The sequence below is a fragment of the Melanotaenia boesemani genome, chromosome 12 (genome assembly GCF_017639745.1).
Source record: "Melanotaenia boesemani isolate fMelBoe1 chromosome 12, fMelBoe1.pri, whole genome shotgun sequence".
Classification (NCBI taxonomy): domain Eukaryota; kingdom Metazoa; phylum Chordata; class Actinopteri; order Atheriniformes; family Melanotaeniidae; genus Melanotaenia; species Melanotaenia boesemani.
The window spans coordinates 29564639-29578188 of record NC_055693.1 but is presented as its reverse complement, the minus strand read 5'-3'; the positions used below and the strand labels follow the sequence as shown (position 1 = coordinate 29578188).

General features: G+C 39.8%; 1 protein-coding gene across 1 annotated transcript in view; it reads right to left on the bottom strand.

Moving 5' to 3' along the window:
- Positions 1 to 298: 298 nt before the first annotated feature.
- Positions 299 to 13550, bottom strand: part of spegb (striated muscle enriched protein kinase b) — a 40610-nt gene continuing 27358 nt past the window's right edge. Inside the window, exons 30-41 of the mRNA XM_042001357.1 lie at positions 10781 to 13484; positions 10536 to 10685; positions 8683 to 8799; positions 8165 to 8332; positions 7909 to 8031; positions 7639 to 7803; positions 6669 to 7455; positions 5259 to 5498; positions 4901 to 5124; positions 4590 to 4665; positions 2952 to 3101; positions 299 to 2854 (exon numbers count right to left, since the gene is read on the bottom strand). Of these exons, the coding sequence (XP_041857291.1) occupies positions 2599 to 2854; positions 2952 to 3101; positions 4590 to 4665; positions 4901 to 5124; positions 5259 to 5498; positions 6669 to 7455; positions 7639 to 7803; positions 7909 to 8031; positions 8165 to 8332; positions 8683 to 8799; positions 10536 to 10685; positions 10781 to 13484 (5160 nt within the window). The 3' untranslated portion in view covers positions 299 to 2598. The remainder of the gene's footprint in view (positions 2855 to 2951; positions 3102 to 4589; positions 4666 to 4900; positions 5125 to 5258; positions 5499 to 6668; positions 7456 to 7638; positions 7804 to 7908; positions 8032 to 8164; positions 8333 to 8682; positions 8800 to 10535; positions 10686 to 10780; positions 13485 to 13550) is intronic.

Genomic DNA, 13550 nt, shown 5'->3' with positions numbered 1-13550 from the left:
ACAGTGTCCCAAGATTTTTTGGGAATTGGGGTTATTTGGGGTTAGGAATTGGCTTGCCACAGCATTTAAGTCCTAGATTCTAATAAAAGTGAAACAATGAATCCACATGTTTGTCATATTTCCTTTATTGTTCATAACCTTTAACACCTGTCATGCCGTTTCCATGCCAGAATTTCACAAATAAAAAGCTGAAGATGCAGCAAATACAATCACCCAATAAATAAACAACTTTAGCAAAACACACACACGAAGCAGTCACAGTCATTGAATCAAAATAAGGAACAACTCCTATCTTTTCCTCTCTGGATCTGATACCATCACGAGGCACTGCAACACATTCCACTAAATATCACCAGATTTTTATACAAAATGTGGAGAAACATTGTTGTCTGCTAACAAAAAGCGGTTTGATTGAAGGAAAAAAAAAAACATTTAGAATTTAATGCAGCATTGCACTCATGCTGGTTTTCATTCAGGTTTAATGTAACTGTTTGTGGGATTCTGCATAGAAAAATGACTGAGCCAAAAAGACTATTAAAAAAGCTGCGGATAAAGGGCAGTATTTATCTGGCAAAAGCACTTGAGTATATAGAACTAGTGACATATTAAAACAACTCACAATTTGATGTAGGATGCAGCTTTACATCACCGAAAAACGACTCAAAACTGTCTTTCCTTAAAAAGGTTCAATTCTTCTTTTAAGCTGTTCAAAAATGTGCAAAAATCTGTGCTTTATAGTGACATATGTGAGGGCAGCATCAAAAATCAAATGTTTTACACACTGTCTTAAAAATTGAGTTTATCTTCAAAAGTGAAAGCAGCATATTTATAGACAAAAGAAACTGACTTAACCAATTATCTACCATAAAGAGATGAGCCCAGATTTAATTATAAACGTATGATCACGGTAACCTTAGTGGCGATGCTCCAGTATTCAATATGCCAGTAAGATTTGCAATATACATTTTTGAAGGATCTTTCAGATAGCTGTCAAATTTTGGCCCAAACATGCTTCACATTTGGTCTTGACTGACCTTAATCCAGGATGAGTGGGGCTTTTCAAATGCAGCCACATATCCACCAGACATTTGTTCTTTCTTTGGGCTTTGTCTGGCCTTAAACATGGAAACCAAAGAATAACTTTCTACTTAATTGAGGGATTATGTATATCATCAAAAATAGAAGTCTACTTCACTTTTATGTAAAACCAAAAAAAAAAAAAAGGCTACTCCTTTTCCGAAGCAGTAGCTAGCTGTAGAAAATGAAAATGACAGCTAAAATACGAACTAACACGGTCAGCAATGTTTTCATTCTTTGCCATTTTCTGCTGACTGCTCCTTAAGGGCACTTAGATGCACCCCCAGTGTCACCAGTGGGTTTGTAATGTGAGTTCATCATCATCATCCTGCACAATCACAGTAAAAACATTTAATAAACGTTTTTTATATGCATGTCTGAAAGCTTTAAAGCAATGTGTTTAAAAGTCAGAGATCACCATGAATACCTCCACATGGCTTCAGTATCTCACACTGGTTTGAGTGGAAGAGTTTAGCTAAAACAAATGCTAATAAGCTGGTTGCTAACTATTTATAATGGATGAACCAGCATCAAGGAGCCCTACAGTGGCATACTAGTACTTGCCACTTTACTGTTGGAAGAAAAAAGATGTCAATGGAAGCTCCAAGATGAAGATCTAATCACAAAAATCTAAAAAATAATTTCAACTCCGCACTTGTGAATGAAACAATCAAAGCTAAACTGTTAGCATGAAGCACTGGATGCTTCATGCTAACATAGCATGTTGGGGAATTGCCGAAATCGACATTGTTTTGTCCTAATAGCCCTTGTATAGAATCCACTGATGCATCTTCTGAGCTCCATATATGTTTTTTAGAGAAATCAAAAGCAACAAAGTCCCTTCTGGAACTGCTACAGTCTTGACCATCACTGAGATGCTAACAGAGTATAAGAACTCTGCTAGCACAGGTTACATTTAGCTAATGAAAGCAGGGATGCTGTTCATCTGGGAAACAGAACTGACTTCATACAACAAAATACAGGTTGTTTGGCTTGTGGGAAACATTTTACCAGATGGTCCTCCAACTTCAAAGGCATCAGTTGTTTTAAAATTTGCTTTAGGTTGTGTGGAGTAATATTGACAGGGCAATATTCTTTGCACTGATAGTTTATAACAGTGTTCTTTTTTATTTTAGCCTCACATGACGTGTTAAAACACCATAGTAAAATATCTTCTCTTGTCAGAGTAGAGGTACTAGTAAAAGAAGTTATTAATCCAAAACGTATGCAAAGTTACAAACTTTGAGGTGCTAACCTGAAGACAACATCTTACCCTGTATGGAGAGGGCTGCTTTCTAAAAGCTCCCTTAGTTAGATTCTCATAAGAAACCAGAAAAGACAAGAAATAATGTCTCTGGTGATCACAGCCACTGCTAGTTTAATGAGTAAAATACTTCTGACCCAAGTTCAACAACTGAGACCTGCTGGGGCCTCCTCCACCACCTGGTCCAAAGTCCTGTCTCACGTTGAGGATGTTTGCCCTCTGTGAAGTCCTGCCAGCTGATGCTCGGAAGTCTGCTTTCACTGAGTGACAGGTGTGGAGGGGGACGTTGGCACGGCTGGTGTGGCAGGGCTGGTGGGAGTTTGTGGCGAGCTCTGGTAGGATCGAAGTAGGACTTTGTGCTTGGTGGCCGCTTCCTGTCGCCTGCGCTGCTGGTCGGCCAAGAATTCCTTGAGTCGGGTCGTTGTAAAGGTGAGAGTTTGCCGACGAAGGCGCATCAGGTATGCATCTTGAAGCCAGGAGTTATTAAAGCAGTCCTTAATGGATGGACGAGCCCTGTTAAAGAAAATGATCGAAGATTGTTTTAAAAACTCAGCTTGATATGTTATCTTTAAAGACTGGTCTACACAGAAAAACTGCAGTGTTTGCTTACCAAGGGTAGCTACAGAGGATCTTTTTCAGGAACAGAGAGGCACTTTGGGACACATTCTGGTAGAGTTTAGAGAGGTCAGACTTCGCTGCCTGGATCCTGGCTTCAGTCTCCTGAGGATCATTTTCCAGGAAAGGAGACCTGCCACTTAACCTGGAAATAAGATAGACCAAAAAAAAAAAAAAGGGAGATACTTTAAAACATACAAACAATGCAAGTACTTTGTTCACTGGCTTAATTGGGATACAACATTACTGCACCAGAAAGATATCATGATATAAAATGTGAGGATACAGTACTTGAGACACCTTTTTTTTCTTTATACATTTTCAGGAAAACAGGAAACTGGTTTAAATATTTATAAAAATACGTGAACAGAGTTTGAAGAATTCCAACAAGCTTGAAAGTCAATCATTTGTATGACTATTTCTATTCTTCAACACAACCTGAACCCTTTAATACAAGCTCTCTTATTTATTTAAGTAGTCAATAGAAATAGTTCTCCAGGATTCTTGAAGGACTTTCCAAAGCTCTTCTTTAGTTTTCTTTCCAGATGATCCCACACTGCTTTAATAACATTGAGGTCTGGACTCTGGTGGGGATTCTTCACTCCATCAGACCTGTTGCTACTGATTTTGAGTCCAGTTCTTATGTCATTCAGCATACTTCAGCCTGTTTGCTTTACTTAAGAACAGCTTTTTTAAAACTATCCCTCCAGGGAGACCATTTCTAATGAGGTTTCAGCTCAATGGATGAATCTCAGATTCAGTTTCAGATCTCTGCTGGATCCCCCTTCCTTTTTTTCTTATGAACATCACTTTCAGACAGTTTATCTGCTGTAAATAGATGATTTTAGGCCTGATACCTTTGTCCTCCATTTATCCAGGTTTTTAATTTTTTTTTTTATTTATTTACTGCACACCATGATGAGATATGCCAGGTTTCAGCCAACAGCTTTTTGGGAATCCCCTTTTCACAAAAACCAAAACAAAACAAAACAAAACAAAACAAAACAAAACAAAACAAAACAAAACAAAACAAACAAACAAACAAACAAACAAACAAACAAACAAACAAACAAAAAAACATTTTATATCTGTCAAACTGTTATATTCAGTTTGACAGATAAGTGAAAAAGAAATGGGAGCAAATATTGTGTCTTTGTGACAGGCTGCTAGTAACAAAGTGAATAAAAATACTATTTAAAATGAGATTGTTGCTAAGTTCTGTTGTGTTGACACAACAGTGACTCATCATTTGAATTAGGTCCCTATTTTTATCCTTGAATGATTCAAAGGTCAGAGGGAAGTAGCTGAACAAACAAATAGCACATTCCTCTGAGATGGTCAAGTGCAAGGACTGAAAATGTTTGGAAAAACAGTCGAAGGAAAAATTTTTAGTAAACCTGGAAAACCATCTTTACACTGAAATATTACAGAAACATCTGCCTGCTTGGAAGCAGCACATAAAGAAATAAGTGGTGGCTTTTGCGTCACACTTCTTTACAAAGACTTGAACTCAAATATTTTAAATACAGCAAACCATTTTTAAACATGACCCTCATATTACACAAACATCTTTCTAAATACAGATCTGTTCAAAGAGCACTTGCCATGAGGAAGCTGTGAAAGCACTACTCACATGATGAAAGTCAGTACACCCACGCTCCAGATGTCAGCTGGAGGGCCCACAACATCCCCTTTCAACATCTCTGGAGCTACAAGGAAAAGAAAAAAAAATACATTATCTTAATTTTGTATTTGCTAGTAATCTGTGTACCACATGAAAAGTAAGGATAAGTAATCTATTAATTTATAATAACTTTGACTACAATAAACTGTGTCATATAAAACTTTTGTATAAGTTCTACAAGCTAAGTACTGATTATAAATGTGAGCACCTGTTGATATTTGTATGGGAGTGTACACTGACTATATTAACAGAAGGCTTACACATGAACTCCAGTGTTCCGATTGGAGGGCTGAATTGTTTGAGGAACAGAGGATTGTACATTTGAGCACTTCCAAAATCAATGATCTTGATGACGTTCATGTGGGTGACGATGACATTTTCTGGTTTAATATCCAGGTGCAGGATGCGGCGAGTGTGCAGGTAGTCCAGACCCTGAAGGATCTGCACAATATAGGTCACCACATCATCCTCTGAGTAACGGAACCTGAGAGACCAGAAAACAGTTTGTTGGACCATCCCAGGTAGAAATCTTTGTATCTTTCAAGATCATTTTAGAGATTTTGTTACGTTAGAGCCAACTCAGAGCAGGAACCAGTTTTAGTTAAAGCATAGACTCACCTGTCGATGAGGCTGTAGAGCAGCTCCTTCCCACTGCAGTACTCCGATATGAGCACCAGGTAGCGAGGCGTGACATACGCTTCATGTAGAGCCATGATCCTGTCGTGATGAAGGGACTTGAGGATGTCATATTCTTGAAGCACCCCTTGCTTGCTGTCAGCCTCGTATGGAACTATCTTAGCCATGAAGAGGTTGCCTGTGGCGTTCTCCCGACACTCCCGGATCACACCGAACCGACCCCTGCGTGACGGGAAAGAACAGAAAATGCTATACTGTGTTTGGTGACAGTGGTAAGAATACATGGCCTCTTTGAAAGGTTTGGTGTCATACTGAGTCAGATACGGCCTGATTATTTTATGCTGTGGGGTGTAAAACGGGATCAAGACAAAGAAGCATCATTGAACAAGATATATCTTGTAATATTTTGTTGGAGAATTTGATGCAACCCAATAGCTGGGTGGTCTTTATTCATGTGTATATATTAAAGAGAGAATTCAAGGTTTCTACTAAAATTGTTTGCTCATCCGGTGGCTTTTCAGGCTGTAGCCCCCAGACTCTGGAATGACCTACCCCAGCGTTTCTATGTAGTCGACTCCGTGGACTCTTTTAAAAAGCAGTTGAAAATAATTTTATTCAGAGAAGCTGTTTGTTATTATTAATTTAATAAAATTATTGTGTTGTTTAGTTGCACCCATTTTATATACAGCACTATTAATAAACTTTACTTATTAATATTTGTTTAAAGTTTTCACAGTGATTGACAGGTGCCATCATTTGGCGTTAGCCAGAGTGATGCAAAACATCCTGGTATGGAGGTGACCTGGGTTTTATTACAATAAATTAAACTGAATATTAAATGTACAATTTAGTTTATAAATTTACATATATCTTTAATTGATATTACATGATTTTTTCTTTTTTACAAATTTTACATGTCAACTATTTTTGTTATTTTTTTCTTAAATTATTTTTCACATACAACCTAAAGTGTCTCCACGTACCCAAAGGGGTATGTGTACCTTCATTCGAGCAGCAGTGACATAGCCCAATGAGGTGGTGCATACTGTAAAGAGAAGGAGTCCCAGTACCATGACTTGGGGTACCCTGATAGAGAGACAGTCATGTGTGGATGTTGTATGTATGCCCAGTGAAGTTTGATTTGAACCAAGAGACAGTAGAACTGTTTCAGTTTAGTGTTGACTCTTAAAGCGGGAGTTGTTTAGATCGAGGAGATTGCTTTGCAAGAAAAAGTCTGAGATATTTGAAAACTGTTTTAGATAGAAAATGGTAATAGTGAGATTGGCCAATAGTTCTCGTTTCTAATGCTTTATGTTATATTTATGCTGTCTCAAAGGATAGTTGTAAAAATTAGTCTTTCAACACCACTCTGTTTCATTTGCATATCCTTACCTTGCTTTCTCATCCATAAATGTATACGGTTTCTGTGGAACTCCTTGGCGCAAAGATCCCTCCCCAGGCTTGCCCAGGGGCGTCCTGCGTCCCGAAGGTGTGACCCGTCCAGATGGAGTACTGTGGCTGTCCCCTCCCTGTAGAACTGGTGTCAAGCTTTGCACCACTACAACAGGTGGGGAAATGGTCACAATCCCAGGAGTCACTGATGGTGCTGTAGCAGTTGGGGATGGAGTAGCTTGGGAAGGGGGGGTGACACGAGCAGTCGCAGATGGAACATACATTGGTACAGATGAAATAGGTTTCCCAATGACAGGAGCTGGTGGTTGTGTTGGAGAAGGAGGTTTGTTGGTCATGGATGGGAATGCAAGCACAGGACTCTGAGGCTTGGGTGGAACAACAGGTGGAGGTGCCAGCTTTGCTTGCGGTTTGCTCACACTGATGCTAATGGAGGTCTTGGCTTTAGTTGGCATGGTTTGGGTAACAGTGGTGGTCTGAACAGGAGCTTGTTCAGCAGGGGTTGGGCTAACAGGTAATGAAATAGCAGAATGGCCAGCACTGGCCTGCACAGCAGGTGTGACGGTTACTGGTGAGGCAGATTTAGCTACAGACGGGGCAGGAACCGAAGACGAGGGAGGGGCAGGTTGAGCATTTGCCCCTGTTGTGGGTTTACTTGGAGCTGGTTTCATGGGAGGCACTTTCATCGATGACATCATTACCACGGGGGTAGCAGAAGTAGTTGCAGGAACAGTCTTGACCACTACAGCAGCGCTGGATTTAGCTGGTTCTAAAAGAAGACAATGAGAGGGAGAAGCATCTAAGAGACTGTATAAATATAATACATACCATGAAATAGTGAATTTAAGTAGAATTATTTTATAATGTATGTAATCTAAAACATTCTATTTAAAAAGCAACTAAAGTAAAATCAGTCCATTCATGTTTTCCTTTATTTTGACATAGTACATACCTGAGGAATTCAAAGTGATGACCTCGGACAGGTTGCTGTAGGGGCCCTGTCCAGCTTTGTTGACACAGGCCACCCTAAACCTGAAGGAGCCCCCTGCTGGCAAGTCAGTAACATTGAAATAACAGTCTGCCACTCCAGTGGCAACAATCAGCCAGTTGAGCTCTCCTAGGGACAGTGGTGGATAAAGAATTTAAATAATTTATTTAAGTCAAAATGAAGTGACAGCAGCATAAAAAAAACATGAAACATTACATTAGTGGAAACACAAACCCTCTGCTCTCCTCTCAAGGGAGTATGTGCACGGGGCCATGGTGTCGGAGGGCCTCCACAGCACCAGTGCTGTGTTGTTATACTTCTGAGGAATCTCAGGGGTCCCAGGGCGATTGGGCAAGCCTGTAAAACGAACATATTACTATGAGCAATTAAGAAAACTGCTGAATCTACTCAGTACAGTTCAAACTCTATCAGGTGTTCAAAGTAACGTGGTTTGCATTCATTCCAAGATGAAAAATGTCCTTGTTCTTACGTGCAAGAGATATTGTGCAAGAGCTGGACACAGAGGCCAGGGGGTTTGTAGCAACACATTCATACACCCCTGCATCCTTTTTGGTAGTCTGCATGATCATCAGCAGCTGCCGACCATCAGGGCAGGAAATCATATTCATCCTGGCATCAATCTCCAGGGGCTTCTTATCTGATAAAGTACATGCAGATAAAAATGGTATTTCAATATGAAATGTAAAGATCAAGATCTGTGCAAACACATAATATCCATCAGAAGATAATCTTAGATGTATCTACTCATGTAAACATTTTCTGTAATTATTTAAAGTTCTGTTTTCTTTGTTTTGTTTTTATCTCATGCAGTATTTATTTGTAATCCTCTGGAACAATGGCACTATAAGACTGTACACATCCAGATGCAATATACTTTATATTTCTGCATACATGGAATGAAGAATGAGACATTTAAATACTGTAAATGGCAAATCAAAAGATTCTGATTATCCATCTGTGACACCCAGTTAGGCACTACTGCTTTACCTTTCAACCAGGAGATGTGTGGGTGGGGGCTTCCTGCTGGCAGGCAGCTGAGTGTCACAGGATCGCCCTCCAATAAGACATGATCTCTTAATTTGATGTGGAAGACTGGAGGAAAATCTGGTTGTCAAAAACATCACAGAAGTTAATTCAAATCTTTGAAGCATTTCATTGGTAATGTATTAATGGATCTTAGCTTAAGTCAAAATTATCATAAAAAAACTGTTCATGAACATTACACATTAAAAAGCTCTGAGCTGTTAATGTGTTGCTAATGTCAGATTGAAGCTGCTCCCAGTCACCAGCTCAGAGAAGTTCCAAAAACATGATTATAGGATTGGCATATTTTTTTTTCTTTTTTTTGTTACATTAAACTGCCTGTCATAAGTTTTAGGAAACCTTTCCATTGGATTTAACGTTCTTAACGTTAGAACCAAAATGCTCAACAGAAGTATGCAGATTTAAAATTTAAGTTACTCTTTCTTTTAATGGCAAGACGGGTTACTTAAAGCAGTGGTTCTCAAACATTGTACCCCCTCAAATAATAAATTTTCAGCCGAATAGACCCTATACCAGGGGTGTCAAACTCATTTTAGTTCAGGGACCAGATTCAGCACAATTTGATCTCAAGTGGGTCAGACCAGTAAAACAACAGCATAATAACCTATAAATGATAAAAACTCAACATTTTCCCTTTGTTTTAGTGCAGAAAAGTACAAGTACATAGTAATATTTTGACTCAGTTATTCATTTCATTTTAAATATTTTCCTTTTTGCTTTATTTTTGATAATTTTATTGTATATATTCTATGAAAATTGTATCTAATAATTACTTCTATAAAATATATGCAAATAAAATGTTATTAACTTAATATATATTACCATATTTTGTATTATTATATACATGTTTTTTATTTCTATTTTATGTTTTGACCTTTTTTTATTTACATTTTTTAGTTACAGTTTTTAAATTTATTTTAATTTATATATTTACTCATTTACATGTGCATTACAACTTGCATATCACAATGGATCTACAAAATAACTCAACATTCTGGAACTAAAATCAGTAAATAAAATAAAATCAAGTATGAGGTAAAAACTTGCGTCTAGCTTAAAATGAGGTCCTTGTTCGGCAACAGGTGGCCTGTTCAGTTCATGTTATAGAAAAAGAATAAAGAAACCCCCCCAAAAAACATTAATTATGCATGGTTTTCAAATGGTACATTTGAGCCAATTAAGTCTCTCCATGCATTCACATTGCACATAGGAAAAAAGCTAGATCTATATTCGCGCAGCGTTTGTGGACAGTAGGGACGGCGCAGCTGATGCTGGTAAAAATGTTCTCTCGCACTCTCAAATGAGTATTTCCCCATAAATGCACTGCAAGCAGGGGTGCACGTCAGGTCTGGAAGAGGTGCATGTCGAGCCTCTGCAAACCTTTGCAGAGCATACAGCAGTTACGCCTTATGCAGACTCTGTGCAAGTATAAATCCAGCTTTAGGCCACTCGAAGATGGCAATCCTGTCAAATTGTCATCAGCCACAATTCCTCCAGGACAACCACAAAAAAGAAAGGGGAACTGCATCTAGTAGATCTAAGGACTATAAAAAGGTTCCTGTGTGGTGTGAAAACACCTTTTTTGACTTGTTTGTAGGTCTTTAGCACTCACTGCCTGCTACTGCAAAGAAAAAAACTTTCATAGTAAAAACTATTTGCTAATGATTTCAGATTTTCTACTAAGTAGAACTAATCCTATACTTAATGACAATATATAAAACAGGTCTTCCTTCCTCAGTCCTAAGAAAGCCACATTTTTTCAAAGCAGTCATTCTTGTGCACATCACCACATTTACCAGAAGCCAGTTTGGAGTATTGGCGTGAACGTAAAGAGCTATTGTCTCTGGAGATTGCTGTTGGTATGTCAGGCTGTGAAACTGTCTTATCTCGCCTCCCTCTAGTCAACCCCCATCGATCCCAGCGGGATCTGCGCTCAGCTTCCACACCTTCAAAGGAAAAGAAAGCTCCATTAGATATTTTGCTTTTAAAGAAGGGTAAGAAGCGTGACTGATGGTAAAGAAGAAATGTTATTGGCCCATACCCTTTGTGTCTGACCTTAGGCTGGACATAGAGTCTAGAGATTCTGATGAGGCACCATTGCTGGCTTGAGATGCCAGCTGGTTTTGAGAAATATTGGGGGTTTTCATAGCTCGGCTCTCTGATGTTGCACGACGAAGCATGGAAAGAATGGGTGTCCTCTTTGGTTCCCTTTCCTCTGATGCTCTCCTTTCCTCTGAGTAGCTGCGAATTCTTGTGGAAATCCCAGCCACTGTTGATTCGATCTTCCTGCGCATTGCCAACACAGGTGATTCATTTGGTTTCTTCAATTCATTTTCATCATTTTCCCCTGATCTATCTCCTCCTCCATCTACTCGCATCATCTCCACATCTTTCTTTTCCTGAGACCCTCTTCTGCCAAGAGTCCAAGAAAGCCTACGTCTTGAAGCAAAAGAATCATCTTCTTTTGGAGTTTCATCCTTACGCTCTGTTGATGGAGTTCTCTTCAACCGCATAGAGAGCCTTTTCATGAAGCCTTGGTCCTTTTGAGCTTCACGAAGGTCTTGGACTGACTTAGACTTCTCCTCGAGTCTCCTTGAGGCTAATTCCAATGGTGCACCAATTGGCCCAGGTCTGTATATTTCTTCAAATGTATCTGTAGAATCTGATGGAGCAGTTTGTGGTTTGTCTTCATTCTTTGACCGTGACAGAAATTTTAGACTTCTTGAGAGGGAAGATTCGCGTTTTTTGAAGCGGGCCTCAAAAACCTCTTCAGAGGTAATATCCTCTAATTCAGCTCCTGCTGATGGCTCTAGCTGGTATGAGGATTGAGTCAAAGTCTTTGGTGGACTGGGTTCCTTTGTGATCGTTTCTGGTGATGCTACCCTGGAGTACACTGCAGGGTGCTCAGTTGTTGGCATAATGACTTGCTTTGATGGACCAGGTAAATCAGGTGATACACCTACTTGTGAAGATGATGCAGAAGGTGGAACGACAGGTGTAGTGGGGCCTAGGGATGATTCATTAAGAGGCTGAAGGGCAGGGACCATGATAGTCTGCATTATACTGGCATAAGCTGACATCCTTCCATCTGGAAGAACAACTCGTGCAGGAAGGGAAGGTGTTATAAATGTTGAGGAAACACTTCCTGTTGTCTGGAAAAGTTCCTGTGTTGGTTTTACGTTAACTGAGCTTGTGCTTATAATTATCTCAGAAGATTTTACAGGGATGCTTGCTTTCTCTCCTATATGCTCAACGGCAGCTTCTACATTTTCGTTAGCACTTGATTCAACAACTCTTTCCACTTCTTCTTTTACAAATTCTTCTCTTTCTTCTTGCATCTTTTCTTCCTCTTCCTCCTCTTCCATTTTATCTTCAGGTTTAGAGCTTTGGACTGATAGAGGTGTAGGAATTCTCTGGCCCATATACTCTGATTCACCTATTGGTTCCTCTGATATACTCATGTCCTTCTCTGAAAACCCACTTGTGCTTGATCTCTCATCAAAATTACTATCTGTAGTCAGTCCATCCATCTTTTCATTTGTAGTTTGATCAGACTTTATGTCTTTCTCCATTAGCAATTCCTCACTTTCTGTTATGGTTGGACTCTCCTGCATGACAGACTCTGGAGTTGGTGGTTTTGGTGAAGGTTCTCTGGGAGTTACTGGACGTGAGTCTAGTTTAATTTGCTCTGTTAGAGCTGACATTGATATAGCCTCCTTGAGCCTTCGCTCCTCAACCTGTGCCAGGGGAATCTCTAGAGGAGCTCCTGATCGCCGGTGTAAAGGTACAGGTTCAGAATCACCCTGACTGAAAGAAGTACTTTTACGTAAAACTTTAGGTTTGGGAACTTCATCCCGAGGAAATTCACTAGAAGCAGCTCTAGTGAGTGGAGGTGGGCCAAGACGAGTGCGAGAGTAGCGATCTGAGCCTATTGCACGCTTTTCATCTCCCATTCCTAACGTTTCCAACAGGGGTCCTCTTAATCCACTCATCTTGTTGTCTACAGACCCACCACGAAGCAGTCGTTGTCTCATCAACTCCAGTTTAAGAGCATAGTCTTCTTGACTCAACTTGGCAGTTCCTGGGCTGGTGCTTCTCCTTGGTAACTCCATAGAGACAGCTTTCTTCAGAACCCTTCGGCCATCTTCTTGGTTTTCTTCCCCAGCTCCTTCCTCTGGTGTGATTCGGAGCATTAATGCACTGTCAGCTGAACCACCACGTCTTAGCTCTCCCCTTCGTCGTCCTCCTTCTGCTTTATCAGACTCCATGCTTGACCCTCTTTTCAGTGGTTTTCTAGATAGCTCTGACTTTTGGGGCAATTCAGTAGGTGTTTCTTCATCTGATGAACCCTTGTCATTGTCTTGTGATGACCTTTTCCGAAGGCGGGCTTTACCTACTACTTCAACACTTCCTTTATCTAATTCTTTAGTGTCACACTCCATTGCCTCTGGGGCTTGAACAGGTGACCCAGACCATTTTCCTGCCCCTTTCTGCTTTCCTGCTTCTTCCTCATTGGTCTGAATATCATTCAGTGACATCCTTGATTCAGAGAATTCCATGTTAAGCGGCATAGGAATAAAAGGCAGTTCATCAATGTCTTCATCAGAATCAGAGGATGATGATGCCAAAGGTGAACCTTCTTTAAGGTGCCTTGGAACTGCAATGGAAATATGGCTGGAGGAGTCATTTAACAACTCAGGGATGGATCTCATGAGCATTTTTGATTTATAACTGATTATAGACCGCTGAAAAGGAAAAAACAGAAAATACCATAATGTTACCATCTTAAACCCATTCAGCATGTCTGGTAC